We start from the raw sequence: 20,318 nt of genomic DNA on the forward strand, positions 1-20,318 counted from the left end.
GGAGCCGCCGCTGCCGCCGCCGCCTGGGCGCCGTGTGAGCTCCCCGCTCCATGGCGCTGCCGTGCGGGCTGGGGCAGCGCGGCACGGGCTGAGCGGCCTCGTCCCCTCTGCCCGCCTCCCGCCGCCGAGTGGATCCGGGCGGGGAGGGAGCGCGGGGCTGCCTGGATGCCTTTGTCCCTCCGGCGGGGGGCTCGGCCGGGGAAGGGGGCGACGGGGCCGGCCGGCCGGGACCCCCGCTCCGGGGGCGGCCGCCGCCGCTGCTGCTGCCGCCGCCGCCGCCCGGTCCGGGGGCCGCTGCCCGCCCTGCGCTCGCCGGCGCTGCCCGACGCGTGCCCCAGCCCCGGGGCGCTGCTCCCGCCTGGCGTCTAGCCCCGCCCGGCGGGGACGGTGCCGTGCTCCGGGCCGGTAATGCGGCCTCCAGGATGCTGTGGTTCCCGGTGAAGAAGATCCGCAAGCAGTTCAAGCTGCTGCTGCTGCTGGTGCTGCTCACCCTGGCCGCGTGGTTCACCTACCTGCACATCAGCCTGGGGCGCCAGGGCAAGGCGCTGCGCCTGCACTTCGCCTACGGCCGAGGTAAGGGGGGCCCCGCGCCCCTCCTGCCCCCTTCCACAGCCGGGCAGGGGCTGGCGAGCGCCGCCAAGGTCCTGCTGCAGGCCCTCCGGGGCTGCCGGTGTCGCCTGCGCCCCCCTCCGTACTTGGCGGAGGCAACCCCCTTTGTAAGGCCAAAAGGAAGCGCCCCCCCTTCCGCCCTCGTGTGGGTTCTCTTAGGGTGGAGTTTGGTCTAGCCAGGACTCCTGGCCCTGCTGGGTCAGACCGATGGTCCATCTAGCCCAGTATCCTGCCTTCCAGCAGTGGCCAGTGCCAGGTGCCCCAGAGGGAGTGAACAGAGCAGGTCATCATCAAATGATCCATCCATCGCCTCTCGCCCATTCCCAGCTTCTGGCAGTCAGAGGCTTAGGGATGCTCAGAGCGTGGTGCTGCATCCCTGCGCATGCTGGCTAATAGCCGCTGCTGGGATGCTTCCTCCACAAACTTATCTAATTCTGTTTGAACCCTGTTTTTGTCGTTTTGGTCTTCACAACATCCCCTGGCAAAAAGTTCCACAGGTTGGCACTGCAGTTTGTGAAGAAATACTTCCTCTGGTTAATTTTAAACCTGCTGCCTATTCATTTCATTGGGTGACCCTTGGTTCTTGTGTTATGTGAAGGGGTAAATAATGCTTCCTTATGCGCTTTCTCCATACAGTTAATGGTTTTATAGACTATGTCCCCCTTAATCATCTCTTTTCTAAACTGAACTGTCTGTCTTTTTAATCTCTCCTCATATGAAGCTGTTCCAGACCCTGATCATTTTTGTTGCCCTTCTCCTTACTTTGTCAAATTCTAATATATCTTTTCTGAGATGGGGCGATCAGAACTGCACGCACTATTCAAGGTGTGGGTGTAGCATGGATTTATATCTTGGCATTGTGATATTTGCTGTTTTACTATCTATCCTGATTGAGATCTTCTGAAATAATGAGCCTTTATTACATCCAAGGAGTGCTCCAAGAAGGGCTGTGGGAGAGAGGCAGCCCTGAGCCTCTGAAGCTGATGAAAGTGTCTCCATCACTGGAATAGCTCCCTTTGGCAAGAGCCAGGAAGAATTGGGCACTGTCGGTTACATTAGAGATGCATGTACAGAACACTCTTCCCCCAGGCTGGCTGGGTTGCAAAGCTCAGGTCAGACACTTGGCTGCATTGCCAATAAGCTGTCCAAACTCTCCATGTCTTTAGTCTTGGCAGCGAAGTGTTTTTAGCAGCAATTCAATTCCTCTTTAGAGCAGAGCTAGATAATGGCTCCTGAGTCCAGGGCACAGAGCTCCAGTGTGTGGATCAGAGAGAGAATTCTGAGATGCTAGAGATCACTTACAAACCAAACTAACCGGGCCGATGGCTGAGCTGTCCAGAGCCCTGTTGGCGGTGTCTGGAGACTGTTAGTCCTTCATGCCAGCAGTCTGAGGGGTGCTGGAGGTGGCTTGGCTCCCGTGAAGGAGGGGTTTTTGGTAAGTCTATGGGCTGGTGCTCTTTGTTTAGCTTGTTTGGCACTTCCTATTGGCTAAGCTGTAAAGTCCTGTGATGCAGCACACCAGGCAGGAAGGGAGAAGGGCAGGAAAAACTGGGTGGAAAGGTAGCCTGATTTAATAGGCATATCCCAACACCTGGGGCTGCTTAGATAAAACCAGTTATTTGGGGAGTACACTTTCCAGGCCTCAGAACAGCGGGGCTCTCAAACTCTTCCATACCACAAACACTTCTTCCATACCGACAGGTTTCAGAGTAACAGCCGTGTTAGTCTGTATTCGCAAAAAGAAAAGGAGGACTTGTGGCACCTTAGAGACTAACCAATTTATTTGAGCATGAGCTTTCGTGAGCTACAGCTCACTTCATCGGATGCATACCGTGGAAATTGCAGCAGACTTTATATACACACAGAGTATATAAAGTCTGCTGCAGTTTCCACGGTATGCATCCAATGAAGTGAGCTGTAGCTCACGAAAGCTCATGCTCAAATAAATTGGTTAGTCTCTAAGGTGCCACAAGTACTCCTTTTCTTCTTCCATACCAGGACCCTCTTCCATCTAGCTGGGATCCCCTCCCTCTCAGGGGAGTGGGGTTATGCTCCCTGGACATCTGTTTGTGACCCCCATGTGGAGAAGCCGTGCTGTAGAAGGATATGTTGTTGTTCTCATTCACTGCGTTGTGATGGGTCTAGTACTGGAAAGTTATTCTCATGGCTTCTGGAAATCTTTGGGAGGGGGAACATCAGCAGGGATTTTCATGTTTCTATTTCCACTTAACTTTCATTTGTATCCCGTGCCCTTATTATGAGAATGCGGACCATTTAAAAATAATTGTTCTCTTCTTTAAAAAGAGAACTGCAAAGGGGTAAACCAGTTCTTGCTTGTGCCTTTTCTGCTCCATGCTTATGGTTTCAAAGACTCTTCCGAATGGCAAAATCAGGTTTGATTCTACTCTCACTTACACCAGTGTAAACTGAATATAACTTCATTGGTGTCAGGGAAGTTACTCCATATTAGTGCCAACGTGAGTGAGAAGCAAGTAAAGGCCACTGAGACTTGACTTATCTGTGGTTTCTGGCAGGGGCCCTGGAACAATTTGTATAGTGGGGGTGCTGAGAGCCATTTACCCAAACTGTAAACCCTGGATAGAATGGATACCACTTGAAGCTAGGGAGTGCTGCAGCACCCCTGTAGCCCTAGTTCCAGCACCTATGGTTTCTGGAGAGCTAGAGTGGGATAATGTAGGCCCCCAATCCAACAGAATACGTATGTAATGCTCCTCATTGGAATAGTCCTGTTGTCTTCGCTGGGACTACTTATGAGAGTAAAGCTACATATCAAGTGTTTGCAGGGTTGGAGATGCAGGCTGAAGTCTGAGTGGGAGATGACTCACTCTTTCACAAAGAACTTTTATCCGCGCTGTTTGTTACATGTTTGAGTTAAATGGCTTTTAACCACTAAAACCAATAGCTTTAAAGAGTGGGTCTAAACATTTCCTTCCCTCTTGAATGAGGGAAGACAATGTTTCAATCCACTGTGATATCCTATCCATGCTGCAAAAACAGGAAAGTCAAGATACAGCTAATGTGACAAAGCAGGAAATGAAACTCCTTTGCTTGTGTATTAAACACCTGTTAGTTTTCTTTTAAGTGAGCTGCCTTCTCAGCTGCTGTCCCACTAAAAAACAACCTGTCATGTAAGCCTAACCTCAAGAGTCTAGCCACTGCCTAAACTATTGACCCAGTTCAAAGAAGGTTTGACTAGTTGTCTGCTCAGACCTTGCAGCCTCAGCCTGTGCAGTGCGCGGGCTGTAAGACTGTGGCAGATTGTTCCTGCCGTCCTGGGTAAGCATGCTAACTAGCTGCAGGGGCGGGGTTTGGTGATCAGCAGTGGAAAATATTAATAGTGGGTTAGCAACATTTGAAGCCTAAATTTAACCAAGTGCCCACCCATCAGTGTGACCGGAGGAAGTTCGGAGATCGTGCTATAGCATCGGTCTCCCCGCAGGCTCAGAATGCCCTGCCTGTCCAGCCGAGGTGGTGTGTTCTGGAAACAATTGGTCAGACTGATTGGGCTATTCCCGATATCTGCCGAAGAGGATGTGGGTCTGGTCTTTTCTATGACTGCCCCTCCCTTGCGCACGCAACCTTTGACATGCCATCTGGGACACACTCCCCAAAATCCCCAAACCCCAAATAGAATGTGGCTATTTATTTCTAGTGTTACCCGGAGCAGTGAGGAAATGCATTGCCACGCTCTGGCTCCCAGCAGAAAACCCTGCTGTCACAATGCAGCTGAACAAACTCTGAAAAATCAGAGCTCAAAGGTGATGGTACCAGGACCAGCCTGAGGAGCTGAGCCTTAACTAATGAGCTGCTTGTAACTGCATGAAGTAAAGACCAGGATCAGTGAGTTTAAGTTGCACCCGTGCTGATTCACACATACCCAGCACTTTGTGTTGTCATCGAGACTAGTGTGAAGGGAGTGTAAAATGCCACCAGATCAGAATAAGAGTATTATTTAACATTTATATTATGGTAGCACTGAGAGGCCTCAGCAAGGTTAGGAATTCTCTGTGTTAGCCACTGATCTGAGTCTAAAACTTTACACCTAGCCTGCCCTAGTGTAAGTGACAGCCAGTGGGGTGGGGCAGTGAATCTGGCCCCATCTCTATAATGGTGTCGGTCTGTCATCCACACTTATTAGCTATTTGTATTGCAGGAGCACCTAGGAGTGCTCCAGTCATGGGCCAGGACCCCAGTGTGTTAGATGCTGTACAAACACAGTCCCTGCCCCACAGCGCTTATAATTGAACTATAAGACAAGAGCAGGTCGGCACAGACAGCACAAGACCATAATGAGATGCTGTCATTCAGCACACCAGCTGTCTAAGCACTGTCAAGTTTTTAGCAGGCATCATGGCAAAGGAGAGTTTGAAGGAGGCCATAAGGTGGCTTGACAGAACACCTGCTGCTTACCTGGAGATCACAGCCCTGCCCCAGATATTACGTATTGATGCCCTGCACTGTACGGTGAACAGCTGTCCAGGCATCTGTGCCCTATGTAGCTTGAGATGTAGAAAACAGACTGTGGGGAGGGACCCAGAAGGAGTAATTTTAGGATTCTTCATATATTCTTGACTTCTGTTTTTTTAATTGATGGAGGCCTTGTAGAAGAATAGAGTGATGTGGGTTTGGAGGAGCAGAGGGCTGGGAGGCAGTGGGGGAAGGAAATGAAAAGGGGGTGAGGCTGATGGAGTCAACTGAGCAAACAGGAGGGTGTGGGGATATGCGGGAAGAGAGGGATCTGAATGTGTGTCGGGGAGGGGAAGGCATTCATGTTTGATGCAGCAGGTAAGGAAAGGCCCGTGGAGTGGCTGGGAAGGTGGATGTGAGAGCAGAATCTGGCATGGCGCTTGTCCTAGTCTCTCTTGTCTCTCCCATTTGTGCTATCGCCTTGTTCTGTTCTATGGCTTCATCCTGTTGCAGTGCAGTGGTGACCAGAGGCCCCAGGCAAGTTCAGGCCCCCGGTGTGCCAGGTGCTGTACAAACACACAGTAAGAGACTGCCCCCAAGGCCTTGCTGTTTAAATACAGGAGTTCTGCTCTCTCCAGGGAGAGGGGGAGAGAGATTTGAAAATGATTTCAAAACATGGCTTTCTCTAAGCTGTTTTCTAACCAGCTCTGGCTACTGGGATAAACTGTATCCAAAACTGTTTCCTAAGCACACATTGGAAACTACATTCTTCCAAGCTTCAATGTATAGATGGGGATGGAGGTAGCGGGGAGTGTGTTTTTTGCTTTGAAAAGAGAAGGATTTTTTGTCTTGATTTGGGCCCAACCAACTCTTGTTCAAACTGGTTTGGGAAGGAGCAACACCTGACCCTTGTTTGGAGATGGCGCCTCTCCATGGAGGACAGGGTCTGTTGTAGGTAGTGCACGGAAGGGCTGGGGCAGGGGGAGGTTCCGGAGCATACACCCATGTGTCTAAGACGCTGTTGCGCTGTGGCTGTGTGCCAGGTGACTGTTACAGCATAGACACGGCCGTTAATAGCACAGACGTCACTGCAACCCAAGACCGGGCTGTGGTGGCAGCAATGAGTGGTACTCCTGTCTGGCAGTTTGTTCCAGCCACTGTCTAGGAGCCGGCGGCGTATCATGGCAGGGAAGGTGAGATGGGACGTGGGAACTGTCAGAGATCTAGTTACCACCATGCGCATGTTCATCACTGTAACTCCCTCTGTGTGATTGACAAGCAAGGCTACACAGGAGCGCCGAACAGCGCAAACCATGGCAGCCCACCCGTTGAATGACAGACGGCGAGAGAACATCTTCCCCCATGCTCTGCACTGGCTGCCTGTTTGCTTTTGGGTCCCACATGCGACCATGGGCTGTGGCTGAGCTGTGAGAGACCACCCTCCTGACTGTGTGACCCACAGACAGCAGCTCCTAGCAGGGCAGCTGGAGCTGTGCAGACCCAGGGTGAGGTTTCTGGGAGCTGGCAGCATGGGCATTAGGGCTGGGAGGGTGGGAGTTGCCTACCTGTGGAACTCCCTGCTGTGTGACATCTGAATAAGCCTATGCTGCAGTGATTTCAGGCCTGTTGGGTGAGCTGCCATGCCAGAGCAGACGCCAAAGGAGGAAGAGAGAGAAAAGGGTCAGGTCAAACCAAACAGTCTGATTAAAAATCTACTCCAAGTGGCCGCATTTGAGGCAGCAAGCTCAGGGTTCTTTAGGGGTTGGGCTTTGTGCTAGGACAAACGTCTGTGCTACAGTGTTAAGTGCCCTGTAAATACTCTGCATAGACAGGCAGCCATGTAGCCCTGTGGGTATTTCCAGTGATTGAGATTCTACTTCCCTTCTGCCTCCTAGGCTTTGTGGAGCAGCTGGAGGCTTAAATGCCACAGCAAGCTGAGGCTGCTGAAAGACCGCTTTGGGTGCCCCAGCATCCTGCTCTGGTGTGTGCTCTGTCATGAAGTTCAGCAGATGCCTCTGTCCTGCAGTGAGGAAGCAGGAGACGGTTGCGATCAGGTGGAATGCAGCCTGCTCCTCAGTGCACATCCTAGGCTGCTGGGCTCTCCTGTGCCTTCATCTGTTGCTGACCTTGTGTAGGGCCCAAGGAATCTGCACAGAGGAGGAAGAAGTAACCTTCCCCTGACCTCTAGCTCTGGGGAAAGATTCTGAAGACCATCTGGTGCACCAACCACATAGCTGAGTCCTATGCTCTGCCTAGCAGACAGATCGGTAGTCAGCTGACTAGAGCAGCGAAGGGGAAGATCTCCAGATCTGACATCCATTTAATTTAGTGTTAATAGGCTGGAAGCAGAGGGGGCGGGAGGGAGAGTTAGTTGGCTGCCACATAAGTCTCGTCTGGTCTTATACAGCTCTCTGTGTAGAGCAGGGGTAGTCAATTCTTTTGTGTCGAGGTCCAAATTTCTTGGCCCAGGCATTGTCAAGGTCCAGATTCCAGAGAAGAAAGTAATTTAAAAAACAACAATAATGATATTAGTAAATAAAAAGATTTCAGGATCCGTTCAAAAGTGTCTAGCTTTCTGGATTTGGCCAGTGGTTTACCTCTTGACTACCCCGGTGTAGAGGCGCCTCTGTCCCAGTGCCCAGCATTTCGGCCTCCAACTTCATGGGATTGATGACCTCAGAGGCTGCTTCTGGCTTGTTGAGGTGGGGAGAGCTCTGTAAGGTGAGACTCCGGTGAGTTGTTCTTGGTGCTCCCCCAGAATGTCTCATTGACTCCTGGTGTCTGCGGTTGGGTGTGGCACATCAGCTTCCACAATGTGAAAAGGCTGCTTCCCAGCACTTAGATCTTGCCGTGACAGGTGCTGCGGAAAGCCCTTGGAGAGAGAGCTGTGGGGGGCAGTAGGCAAGCTGAGGCTAATGCCAGCTAGACAGAGGCTGCTTAGCAGTAGGGGGAGGAATCTGCTGACTCCAGAGTTCTTCTGCTTTCATCCCAGATGAAAGGGGCTCTAAGGGCCAGTTTTCAAAAGCCCCTTGGGTGTGACCTCTTTTGAAAACCTGCCTGTGAGTGTCACAGTGGCAGCTGCTGAGGGCTGAAACCTGGGCTGTGGTTAGGTGCCGAAGTGAGAGCGGAGAGCTGCTGGAAACCTGGGTCTGGCTGGGGGTGCGGCGTGATGGACAATCTGGCTCTAACTGGGGGTGGGGTGCCCTCTCTGAGTGTGGGAGGGAGTGTTCTGCACTCAGAATAGGAAGGGGGTGTTGTGGAACCTACAATGTTGGGGTGGCTCTTTGAGTCAGAGACTGTTCGCTGCCTCATTCGACCCTGCCTGCAATAGTTGTCTCCTTGAGCAGAGAGCTTTGCTGGCCTGCCCCAGGCCACTTGCCATAGGCATTTCCCCCCATTGGGATCTCTGGAAAACCTCCCTGTGTGGGGCTGTGACTGGCAGACCTGCAGGCAGGTGGGTGTGCCATCACAGGGGGGCTGGGGCTGGTTGTGGGGGTATGTCCATGCCATCCCGAGAGCTCTGGGTGGATGTGCTGTTGTGGGGGCTCGGTGGTTAGGGCAGGAGCCTGGGCTGGGCGTGCTATCCCGGGGGCCGGTTGCTGGGATGGGTGTGCCGTCACGGAGGACTGTGGGAAGGGTTGCTGGGAGGGGCGTGCCGTCGCGGGGGCTGGAGGTGGGCGTGCCATCGTGTGGGGCTGTGGGTGAGTTGCCGGGGTGGGCGTGCTATCGTGGGGGCAGGGGGCAGGTTGCTGGGGTGGGTGTGCTGTCATGAGGGGTTGCCGGGGTGGGCGTGCCATCGTGAGGGGGTGGGGCTTTGGGAAAGGTTGCCGGGGTGGGCATGCTGTGGCAGGGGGTGGGGGAAGGGTCGCCGGGGTGGGCGTGCCGTCATGCGGGGCTGGAGGTTGGTTGCCGGGGTGGGCGTGCCGTCATGCGGGGGGCTATGGGAAGGGTTGGCGAGTGCTGTTGTGAGGAAGAAATGAGGTACGGTGGCGTGAGGGCTTCCTGGGCGGCTGGAGGAAGGGCGCGGGGCTGCGGGTGGGCACCCTGCTGTGGGTAGTGCACAGAGGAGAAAGCTCATGTCATGGAAGCAGTGAGGGGAGACAGTCAGTTAATCTGCCCCTTCCCCTGCTTAGGCCGTGAGCCGTCTTGGGCAGGAACAGCAGGGAGCTCCCCTGCTGAAGCCTGCAAACCCCCCCCCCCTCCATAAATGCATAGGCAAAAGCAGGTCTCTGGGCATTGGGGAACAAATCTGCTGGGCTTCAGACTCTAGACTGCGCCTGCTGCTCTCCCCATCCCAGATCGGCTGGCAGCGGATGTTAAATTAACGGGCTGTAAGCAGATGCCCTTTCTGCAGGCTGAGGGTTTGGGCATGTGTATCTCCTGCTGGCCGCCTAATCCCTTCCCAGACGCTCCACGCGAAAGTCTGTGCTAACAGTGGCAAATGGGCCGCAAATGGGCCCATGGCAGGTGGTTCCAGCTGGGGATCTGGCACCTCTGGGTAGCAACCCGGCGTCCCTGTGCTAGGCCAAAGTTGTCATGCCTGGTGGCTGGGGGGTACATGTGTACCTGTGCGCTCCGCCTGGCGCCCACCCCCTCCAGCAGCGATACGGTGCAGCCTGGACTGGCGTGTTCAGGGGCTGCTTGGGTTGGGGAGCTGGCTCCGAACCAGAAAGACATTATGTTCCTGATAAAATAAATCCCTTTCTTATCATCTACAAGTAGATAATTACCCTTCTCTGCCTAATTTAACACACAGATTCCTCAGCTGAAATAATGAGGCCATTACGGTGTTCTCCCGGCTGGAAACCGCTCCGAGTCAATGGGGCAGAAACGTTAGCGCGCCAGGTAAAAAATACAATTAAAAAAAAATGAAATGATTCATAATGGGAGATGGGAGCTCTGGGCCCACCAGAGACTTCCCTGGCAGGCGTCGTGCTGAGGGAGGTGAGCTGGCTCTGTAGGAGCCGAGCACACGACAGGTTTATTTGTCAGGAGATTTAAAGAGCAGGTTGAATGAACTTGCTGTTGCAGTAGTGATATTCCAACCCTGGGCAGCAGAGTGGCGGCAAGGGGGCGGGCACGTGTGTTTGAGGGCAGGCGGTGAAGTCTAAATGGGGTCCCTGGAGGGGGGGGGGGAACTTTGGGGTCCCTTTGAACTTCACTGAAATCCATTGACCGTGGGACGCAGGACAGGCAGGTGGTGGGGAAGGAAAGAATTTGCTCGTGGGGATTGGCCCCCTCACATAAGGACGTTGGCGCATGGCAGGAGAGGTGGCTGGAAGCAAGACTTGGAAAACCACCTCGGCCCTTGCTGACCCGAGGATGCTGTGCAGTAGTGGAGGAGGAGGAGGAGGCGGCTCTGCTGGGATGGTAGTGGGGCAGTGTGCCAGTGAGAAGCCCACTTTCCTCACAGCTGCTGGGAAAGAGAAGGGTGCTGGGATTTGTTAAGCTGCTGTCTCTGGACCCTGCTTGGGAGCCGTGGGTTACAAGGTAATCACATGGCAGCTTCTCTTTCCCAAGCGGTGGCACGGGTTGCATGGGAGCTAGCGAGGCCGCTGTAAGGTATCCCTGACAGCGTAGCGCCCATGCTGGGGAAGGCTGCCAGTCTCTGCTTCTGGCCAGTGAACCTGAGCAGTGGCCTTGCCTCTGTGCGGCTTTAGTTGCACTCTTGTAAAGTGAACGGAGGGCTGGAGAAAGGGGCTGGATTGGCGGCTCTGAGTGCTGGAGCCCTCTGCTTATCGCAGAAGCGGCCCAGGAGTGGGATATTCGGGGCCAGAGCAGTGTGGAAAGGGGTCCTTATTGAAGGCTGCCTTCTACCCACTTTCTCGCCTGGGCTCTCTGGCCGCAGTATGCTCTGAGCTGTGCTGATGCTGCTCCTGATCGCACAGGTGTGTTCAGGAGCCGTTGAATCTGTTTAAATCAAAACTGGTTTAAAGGCAGCAGCAGTCCTGGTTTATAATCTACCAGCCTATGTGGCTGCACTGTTCCCCCGCCCAAAGCCAGCTTCTCAGCAGCACTACCTGGGCCCCCAGCTCCGTGTCTCTGTTCTGTCAGTGGGATTAGTCCCCCCAGAATGCTCTCTCCACAGGTGAGCATGTAACGGCTGTGACTGACAGCATGTCACAGAGGCATCCTTCTCCCCTGCCCTGGGCAATGGACCCTATGACCCCGATGGACCATTTTTCAGGCAGTGTGCCGGAGCAAGGGGCACTTGGTCCCGTCCCATCCCCCAAGTCCAATGTGCTTATCCACCTAGGTTATAGCAGGAAATGCCTCCCCAGCTCCGCAAAAGCTAATCCCAGGTTGGAGTGGGGATCCCTGGAGATGACCATTTTACCCTGCGCTAATGCGCCAGTAACTGTCCATTTCTTCCCTTGACTCCTGTGAAGGTGGATTTGGCCAGGAGTCAAAACCCCCGAACCGTATGTTGTCTACCCCTTCACTGTTCAGGGAGAATCTTCCTATCCTAGATACAACCTTAGTGGGTTCGGTTTGGTTCCCAGCAGCACCTGTATGTTCTGTTGCTGCTTTAATTCCATGAGGTCCTTTCCCAGAAGCAATGCTGTGTGTGACACTGCAGGATAGCACCAGGTGTGGGGAGACAAAGGGGTCTTGGCCCTGGAGCAAGGGGGACTGCACTGCCTCTAGGGGTGCCATTTATACCCTTTAACCCTTATGACATTCTGGGTGCAATCCAGACCAGAGAGAGGCTGTATCACCCCTAGAGTGCCTCACAACACCTTAATGCCGTAGCTCCAAACCTAAGCTCCTTACAGTGAGCCTGCAGGTCCCACCTTGAGTGTCTGTGTGTAGTCACAGCCCTGGCCCAGCAGCCTGCCAGCAAACACCAGCCACACTCTGGCTCCCACCAGCCTGGGTTACTACTTCCAGGGTGACCCCAACACACTCCCAGTCCTGAATCACCCCCCTCAAACAATGTATGTTCTGTGTTGTGTCCTCCCCCCACCCCCTGGACAGTTCAGATATTTTAGGTTCATTGTCCCTGTCAGGGAACAATATACAACAGTTTGCTTCTTTTAAATGGAGTTACCACAAAGCTCAGTTTAACCACAAGGCTGGATTAAAATAAAGATAAATTTAGTACCAGGAAATGTTTTAACAGACTAGACTTGGTTCAAAGTGAAGTTCTTACCACAGGTACTTAGTACATTGCTGACCAAACTCTCAGGCCAGGTTCTGCTCCCAAGGTCCGGCGGCTGTTTCTTTTGTCGTCTTAGGTGAAAGACAGAGCGGTCGAAAGGGAGAGAGAGCACTTGGCAGGTTGCCCCATATTTTTATAGCTCTGTCACCCTTTGAAAAGCATTTTCCTGAGAGTGATCCCTCGTTAAAGTTCTTTCCAGCCCAGAGCAAGGAGACATGGAGGAAGGAGGGTCATGCCGTTTTTCACCTGTGTATCCTGAAATGGAGATTTTTCTTTGTCTTCTCTCTCTTGCTGTCTGAGGGCTCTGTTTACAGCGTATAGGCAAATGGAGGTAAACACACATCCCTTTGTTTAAGACCTGCTTGACCAGTTCTGCCTAATTGGGACTCGGTGAGTTTGAACATGGGCCAAGAGCATTATTCAGGGAGAATTCATCACTTTACATATAAGATTGCTCCCTGTATTCCACCAGGATATTCTCAACCAGCGAGTTCTTAGTGTTCAGAGGATACCTTACCAGCCATATTTTGTACAAGGGTTATTTCAGGGGCTGTAGGGTGTGAATACCAGGGTGCATTCCGTCACATCCTTTCTGTATCCCTGGCAGTACTGGAGCCCACTGTCCTGTTAAATTCTAGCTATTTTGTTGGATCAGAGCCCTGGGGCTGGCTCAAATCCTGTATATTCTAGCACTTAGCTGGGGCTGCAAATGTCTCAAACCATGGTTTAAGCAGTGGCGTGTGCTTGGCTTAACAGCAGGGGAGCCCAGCCCCACCACTGACAGGAGTAAAGGTTTTAAGGCTCCCAATTCTGGGTGGCTGATCTCTTCTCTCAGGAAGGGGGGATGGGACTGGCAAAGGCCTCTGCAGATGCAGTGGGATAAAGGGGAGAGCCCCACTCCGCTCTGCGGCAGGTCAGTTGCCCAGGAGTGGGTCTTGATGCAGCCAAGCCTGAAGCAGTGCCCCCCGCTGATCAAGCGGGGACCATAGTATCGGGTATACACATGCTGGCCGAGCGCTCGGGACAGAGCGCTCCCAGCAGTGGTGCCAAGGTGGCTGCACGCTGGGCATGGACTCTGGGAGCCTTTTTGTTTGGGAAGACACCATCCTGGACGATCCTGTGCTCTGGGCCAACGGGAGAAGCATGCTGCATTGGGCTCTGCTGCATCCCTGGTCAGTTCCTAGATGGGCTGATCCTGCCACGCCGTGCTCCCTGGCTGTTGCCCTTGCTCCCTGGCATTATCCGCATCCCCATGCAAGGGAGCAGGAGCTTTGGGCTGCGTGTGCCTGTCTGAGAGTCCCTGGGCAGGGCTAGCACTGCCTCGAGCTCGCTGGAAGGCGGGCACGTGGGGTGCTAGCGGCATGGGGGTCTTGCCCCACTCCTCTCTATCTGCTAAATGCATTAAAGCACGTTGAAGCTGGCAGCAGGCAAGCAGCTGTGCTCCCAGCTAAAGCTCAGCCGGGCTCCATGGCAGCCCTTGGTGGGGACCTGAGGAAAGCTTGGCATGGAAGCGTCAGTGACCTTCTCTGATAGCGAAGGGAGGGGCTGTCCCGTCTAACTCCCCAGAGCTAGCTCTCCCCCACCCCTCTCCCCTTGCACACACCCTGGACAGCTTCAGACCCCCTGCCGTGCCTGTGCCACACAGGAGCCCTGCCCTCATCCGCTCTGCGGCAGCCTGGGGAGCGATGGGATTGCTCACTCCAGGCCCCATAGAAAGACCCTGATCTGATTAGAGAGGCCTGGGCCAGGGCAGATGCCAGGCTCCTCTGGGGTGCTCCAGCAACCAGCCATGCTTGGGGACAGCCCGGGTGGCATTCGGAGAGCAGACGCGCAGCCCTAACTCGCCTGCAGAGCTCTACTGGAAGTGCTCCCCTGCATGTATGCACAGCCCCACTAACAGGCAGTCAGCTCTGGGGTGGCCCACAGTAACCGGCCACCATGCAATACAATACTGGAAGGGGAGTGAAGTTCTGACTCCAGGGCACACAGCTGCTGCTCTGGAAAGTGAAGGGGTTCTGCAGTGCCATGCCAAGGGGACTGAACGGGGAGCTAGGTAGGGTTCAGTTCTCAGATCTGCCACAGATCACCTGTGGGGTCTCCGACCACTTCCTCCTTCCTGGGCCTCTCTCTCTCTCCCCGCACTGTCAAATGGGGATAATCGTGCTGCTCCATCTCTGATTTGCTAACAGAGCCTCCTGAAAAGCATCACCCAAGAGTGCAGGACTATTTATTATTTGATGTTCATGCAGTGCAGGTGGGCCCTTGGCTTTTAATATCTCTGCAAGTCCCCATGGCATAAACTCCCCGGATTCCCTTCCTCGGCCTTGCACAGGTGACGAAGAGCGATATCGAGCCTGCTGTGATTTGACCCTCTGGGTCCAGCTGTTTCTAACGCTGAGCATGCTAGGCCAGCCGCTGCTAGTCCAGGGTGTCCGTGGCTATCCTTGCTACAGGGCTGCAGAAAGGGGGATGCCTGGGTGGGATCAGATTTCTGGGAGTCCTGTTGCTGAGCATAAGGGGGTGCTGCAGTATCCTCTGCCATGCAAGTGACCTTCCAATTTGTACTTGTACTTAATCCCCTACCCCAATCTGCCTCTCTAGTAAAAGCCCCGTGCCCACTCCATAGACACGTAATTCTGGCTTCTCCTGAGCTCTGGCTTCAAATCAGTGCCAGCAGTGGGGCTGGAAGAGTTGTGAGTTGGGGCTGAGGGCAGGACTAGGGTGCATTTGGCAGAGCTGGGAGGGCAGGTCCGGAATAGTGGGAGGGGGGTGCTGAGGGCAGGACTGGGGTGTATTGACAGAGCTGGGTGAGGGACATGGGGTGCAGTAAACCAAGATCCGTGCTAGAGAACAGCAAATCCGCTCCTGAACCTTAACAAACATGAGAGATGTGCATGACAAACCAAGGTATCTGCCTGGATACAGCTGAAGCAGGCTCTGTGCTTGCTGACCAGCCCTAGAGAGTTCCACTAGGATGGGGTGGGCAAACTTTTTGGCCCGAGGGCTACATTGGACTGTGAAATTGTATGGAGGGCTGGGTAGGGAAGGCTGTGCCTCCCCAAAGAGCCTGGCCCCCGCCCCTTCTCCGCACCCTCCCCCTGACTGCCCCCCTCAGAACCCACAACCCATCCATCCCTTCCCCGGTCCCCTGACTGCCCCCCCAGCCCCTATTCAGACCCCCACTCCCTGACAGGCCCCCCGGGACTCCAACGCCCTATCCAACACCCCTGACTGCCCTGCCCCAGAACTTCTGACCCATCCAACCTCTTCTGTCATAAATATAAAGGGAAGGGTAAACACCTTTAAATCCCTCCTGGCCAGAGGAAAAACCCTTTCACCTGTAAAGGGTTAAGAAGCTAAGATAACCTCGCTGTTACCTGACCAAAATGACCAGTGAGGAGACAAGATACTTTCAAAAGCTGGGGCGAGGGAGAAACAAAGGCTTTCTGTCTGTGTGATGCTTTGGCTGCTAACAGAACAGGAATGGAGTCTTAGAACTTAATAAGCAATCTAGCTAGATATGCGTTAGATTCTGTTTGTTTAAATGGTTGATAAAATAAGCTGTGCTGAATGGAATGGATATTCCTGTTTTTGTGTCTTTTTGTAACTTAAGGTTTTGCCTAGAAGGATTCTCTGTTTTGAATCTGATTACCCTGTAAGGTATCTACCATCCTGATCTTACAGAGGTGATTCTTTTACTTTTTTCTTCAATTAAAATTCTTCTTTTAAGAACCTGATTGCTTTTTCATTGTTCTTGAGATCCAAGGGTTTGGGTCTGTGGTCACCTATGCAAATTGGTGAGGATTTTTATCAAGCCTTCCCCAGGAAACGGGGTGTAGGGTTTGGGAGGATTTTGTGGGGGGGAAAGATGTTTCCAAGTGGGCTCTTTCCCTGTTATATGTATTTGTTAGACACTTGGTGGTGGCAGCAATAAAGTCCAAGAGCAAAAGGTAAAATAGTTTGTACCTTGGGGAAGTTTTAACCTAAGCTGGTAAAAATAAGCTTAGGGGGTTTTCATGCAGGTCCCCTCATCTGTACCCTAGAGTTCAGAGTGGGGAAGAAACCTTGACAGCTCCCTGTCCTCTGACTGCCCCCCGGGACTCCCTACCCAACTCCCTCCACTGCCACTGCATGCGTGTGCCGCTGCCCCCTTACCATGCTGCTCAGAGTGGCAGGAGCTCGCAGTCACGCTGCCATGGGAGGGGGGACAGCAGGGGCGGGGCTGGGGGCTCGCCTCCCCAGCCCGGAGCTCAAGGGCCAGGCAGGATGGTCCCGTGGGCTGGATGTGGCCTGTGGACTGTAGTTTGCCTACCTCTGCACTAGGAGGATCCTGCCTTGTGTCCCTTGGACCTGTGGATCTTGCAGAACATGGCTGCTCATCTCCTTGGACAAGTCGGGGATTTGAGGGCATGCTAGCCGGGGCTGAGGGGGGTCACTCCGGTATGGGGGTGTATTGCAGAGTAGGGCTGGGAATGCAGTGAACTGGTGTGGGGGAGTGTCAGATTCAGGGATTGTGTGGCCATGAAAATGGGGCACAGCTCTGTCATGCTGCAGGCTGTGTGTATGCACACCCCATTCCAGCTCTGGTGCAGAGATACTGTGTTGATGTGTGCTCTAGAAACCCCTTAGATGAAGGATTGGCTGAGGAATCCTAAGCTGGTGGAAAGGGGGCCTGTCAGCCCCTGTTCTCTAGCCAGCACCCCTCTGGCACAGGGAACGCACTGGGCCGGTGCTGGTGTCTCCAGGTGTGTGCTCTCTGTACGCTGCTAAGTGAGCATCAGTGTCATTCCTCTAAGGCCTGTCTGGGCAAGCAAGCTGGAGCTGGAAAGGATGGGCAGAGCTGGCTGGGACTCAGCACCTTTTTGGGGGTGAGGGGAATGGCTGGGTCTCACCATCTCTCCAAAAGAGACAATGCGACGGCTCAGTCAGTCCCAGGGACTCAGGAAATTACAGGAGAGGGCTCAGGACCAGGGGCAGGAAGGGCAGTGAATCTCTAGACCACCAACCCCCACTGCACAGAGGTCTGTGCATGCTGCCCAGGGGGCTGGAGAGCAGGTCATAGTTCCATGGCCCCATAGTCTCCTCAGAGTCCTGGCAGCTGTAAAATGTGGGTTTTGTGTCAGTTAATTTCCTGCCGCACTTCCCTTCTCATCGGGTTTAATTTGGACTCTCTCTCCACTGGAGAGCCATAGATTGTCTGCTGCGGCCCGTGTTCACCCCCGATACTCTGTCCTGGGCCGGGAGAAGGAAGCAGAGGGGCTTTCGGCCAGGGCTGGAAACCCTGACGAGCTGAGCTCTGGACCTGAGGCCGACAAGTTGCTCAGCGTTTTTCTAGCGATCTCCCACTGCTGCAGTTGCTCCAGCGTAGCTCTGCCAGTGGGCAGCGCTAGTGGGACTGACGGGGGATGGAGCCTGTCGCCCAGCAATCGCTCCACTTGTGTGTGGTGTTCCTTTCTCCCACCCTTTGCCTCTCTTGTCTGTCGCCTGTAAGCTCTCCGGGGCAGGGGCTGTCTCTTATTATGTGGTGATCTGCAGTATTCGCTATCACTGGGCTCCCATCTCTGTTGGGGCGAGACATTTCCATAACAACACTGTCCATATCAGCCCCCATGTGTAGACCTGCTCTGCGCATGGCGGCAGCGTTGTCTAATGGATCGGGTACTGCATTGGGAATCAGGAGACCCGGGGTCTGTTCCCGTCCCTTCCATTGACCTGCAGAGTTTCTTTGGGCAAGTCGCTTCCCCACTCTGGGCCTCAGTTTCCCCTCCGGCCCTGTCTCATCTACTTGCATTGTGAACTCTTTGGGGCAGGGGCTCACTGTGCATTTGTACAGCACCTAGCACAATGGAACCCTGATCGGGGGTGTCTGGGTGCTATGGTGATAATTGGCTGAAAGGCTAGTGGACTCTCACCCCTGCCACTGCCGGTGGAGTTGTGACTGGGAAATCTGACAAGCAGAGCTAGCATCGACGGGGCTCCTCTCCCCGCCTTTCCCTCTCTTGGCCCTGCCCCCCTCCCCACCTCATGTCTCACTGTGTCTGCCCCATGCGTGTGTGCGATGGTCCTGAGCTCCCCGCCCTGTGTCTGCTGGGGACTAAGGGCCCCGCATTAGTCCACCGAGAGCTCCCCAGCAATCTGGAAGGCATCTGCAGACCCTTATTTGCAGTGCTCCGGTTCCAGTAATTTATGGCCCTTGTCTACCCTTAAAGTTGTTTTCTCTGGTATGGTTTGTTTCTTCTCCCCCGTGCTCAGATCCGCAGCAGCAAGGAGCTGAAATCGCCCTCATTTGTTGCCGGCAGGTTCCCAGCGTGTTCTCAGCCAGATGGCAGAGAAGCTGTTCGTGTGGGCGAGGCGTTGCCGGGACAGGCTCGGCCGGGGCTGCAGACATGGCCAGAACAGTGAGCGTGCTGGGTGGAGGCTGCGGGAGAGGGGCAGTCTGGTGAAGGTTGGGGGCCGAGTCTGAAGCAGAGTTTTGCAGCCTACAGATGGGGATCACCATCCACCAGTGGGGGAGGGGAAGGGAGCGTGTTCGCCTGTGTTTTTCCCACTCGCCGGTGCAGGGGGTGGCGATGTCTGTACTGGGGTTGGGAGCGTTTTCAGCATGGCAATAAATCCCAGGGCTTTTGCGAATTGCTTTCTAATTGCTTGTGTGTTTGGGGGTGCAGCAGGGCAGCATCCCCACGTCACGTTCTGTGGTGTCATCGCTCTGGGCTGATGGGGCTGTGCAGGGCTCAGGCCATTTCACCTTGAGGTTATCTGGCTGCTTGAGGCTTGAAAACATTTCCCTGCACCCCTGGCAAGAGGCAGGAGCATTTCAGATGATCTCCAGGGCAGGGGTGGTGTGCATCTCCTGTGTCTTGCCCAGAGCAAAGCCTGGTGCTTAGTAATAACAGCAGAAGTGTTTTAAAGTCACTCTCAGCCCTGGCATTGTGGGGGTGAAGCATCGCCATAGGTTGTTGATAGCCCCAACGCTGCTCGGAGCCCCATCTGGGATTGATGGTAGGAGACCGATCCATTGGCTGGTTCCCACTGTGGCGTCAGCTTCTTGCCTGGGTTCCACTGGATGTTTCCTGCAGTGCTGCAGCAGGCAACTCTCCTTGCAGGGGGGAATCCCCAGGTGGCATTGAGCCTGAGGAGCAGCTGTAGATCCCTGCCACTTCTGCCAAGTGGCCTGGGGAAAGGGGAGTGGTTAGTGTCTATGCTCTGTCTGTTCCTGGTTGCAGGTATGGCCCCTTGGGTGGCCAGGTATTATTTAGAGCAACCTGGAAGATGCTCTACAGTGAAGCCAGCCCCAGAGCTGGGGTGAGAAAGTGATGAGTCGCCGCTTTGCCCGGTCATGGGTCCTGCTGGAGCCCAGAGCTGGGCCTGGAGGTTTGACACAGGCGCCCTTTAACCAAAGCCATAGTTCTGAACTTCTTGGCCCTGATTTTTCCATCGCTTCCAGAAGTCAAAAGCCGCTTGTAGGTGTCCCGTTAATAAGGCTGGATTTTGATCTCCGTTCTATTCATGTAAATGTGGTGTAATTCCAGCGAGTTTACCTGGCCGCAGCTGAGATCAGAATCCAGCCCCGCGACTTGGCTTTAGCCCCCGTTGCTGGGAAAGGCAGGCAGCCTCCTCTGGAATCTGATCCCCTACGTCTCCTCACTCAGTCATTTCCCAAAGCCTCTTCCGCCCAGATGTTACTCCTTAGCTCTGCAAGGCTGCAACAGAGATGCTGGAACCGGAGCAACTGTCCAGTCACCTGGATTCATGTTACAAACGGCTCCTACGAGCCTCCTTAAAACCTGCTCTTATTGAATCAGTAATGAACAGCAAGAGAAGAAACAAGCAGAGCCAGGACCCATTTCCATACAAGTGAACAACAGAGGCGAGGCCTGCGTGTCCCTGACACATGCTGAGCTGCTAGAGAAGTCAAGGTGGTGATGGGCACCAGCTGGAGTCCCTGTTTGGCGGAAGGACGGTTCCCGGGATGCAGCATTGGCAAGCTCCAGTGTGGAGGGAAGATTAACCAGAAACACGCCCTTGTTAGTTGTTCGGATTCCTCCTGCTTGTGTAAGACGAACATGACCTCACCCTTGTCAGACAACCTTCTGCCTCCAGGGGCCACCTAAAGGGGCCT

General features: G+C 54.1%; 1 protein-coding gene across 3 annotated transcripts in view; it reads left to right on the forward strand.

The window, feature by feature from the left end:
* Positions 1-307: 307 nt before the first annotated feature.
* B4GALNT4 (beta-1,4-N-acetyl-galactosaminyltransferase 4) overlaps positions 308-20,318 on the forward strand; it is a 125,354-nt gene continuing 105,343 nt past the window's right edge. For 2 of the 3 annotated variants that reach the window (XR_012159301.1, XM_073347009.1), the window contains exon 1: positions 308-573. Coding sequence is in view for 1 of the 3 variants with exons in the window: in XM_073347009.1 (XP_073203110.1) it covers positions 423-573 (151 nt within the window). In the remaining 2 variants the exon portion in view is untranslated. Of the gene's footprint in view, positions 574-9,797; positions 9,883-20,318 lie in introns of those variants that run through there. The other variant, XM_073347010.1, reaches the window with a different exon arrangement.

The sequence above is a fragment of the Lepidochelys kempii genome, chromosome 6, assembly GCF_965140265.1.
Source record: "Lepidochelys kempii isolate rLepKem1 chromosome 6, rLepKem1.hap2, whole genome shotgun sequence".
NCBI classification, from domain to species: domain Eukaryota; kingdom Metazoa; phylum Chordata; order Testudines; family Cheloniidae; genus Lepidochelys; species Lepidochelys kempii.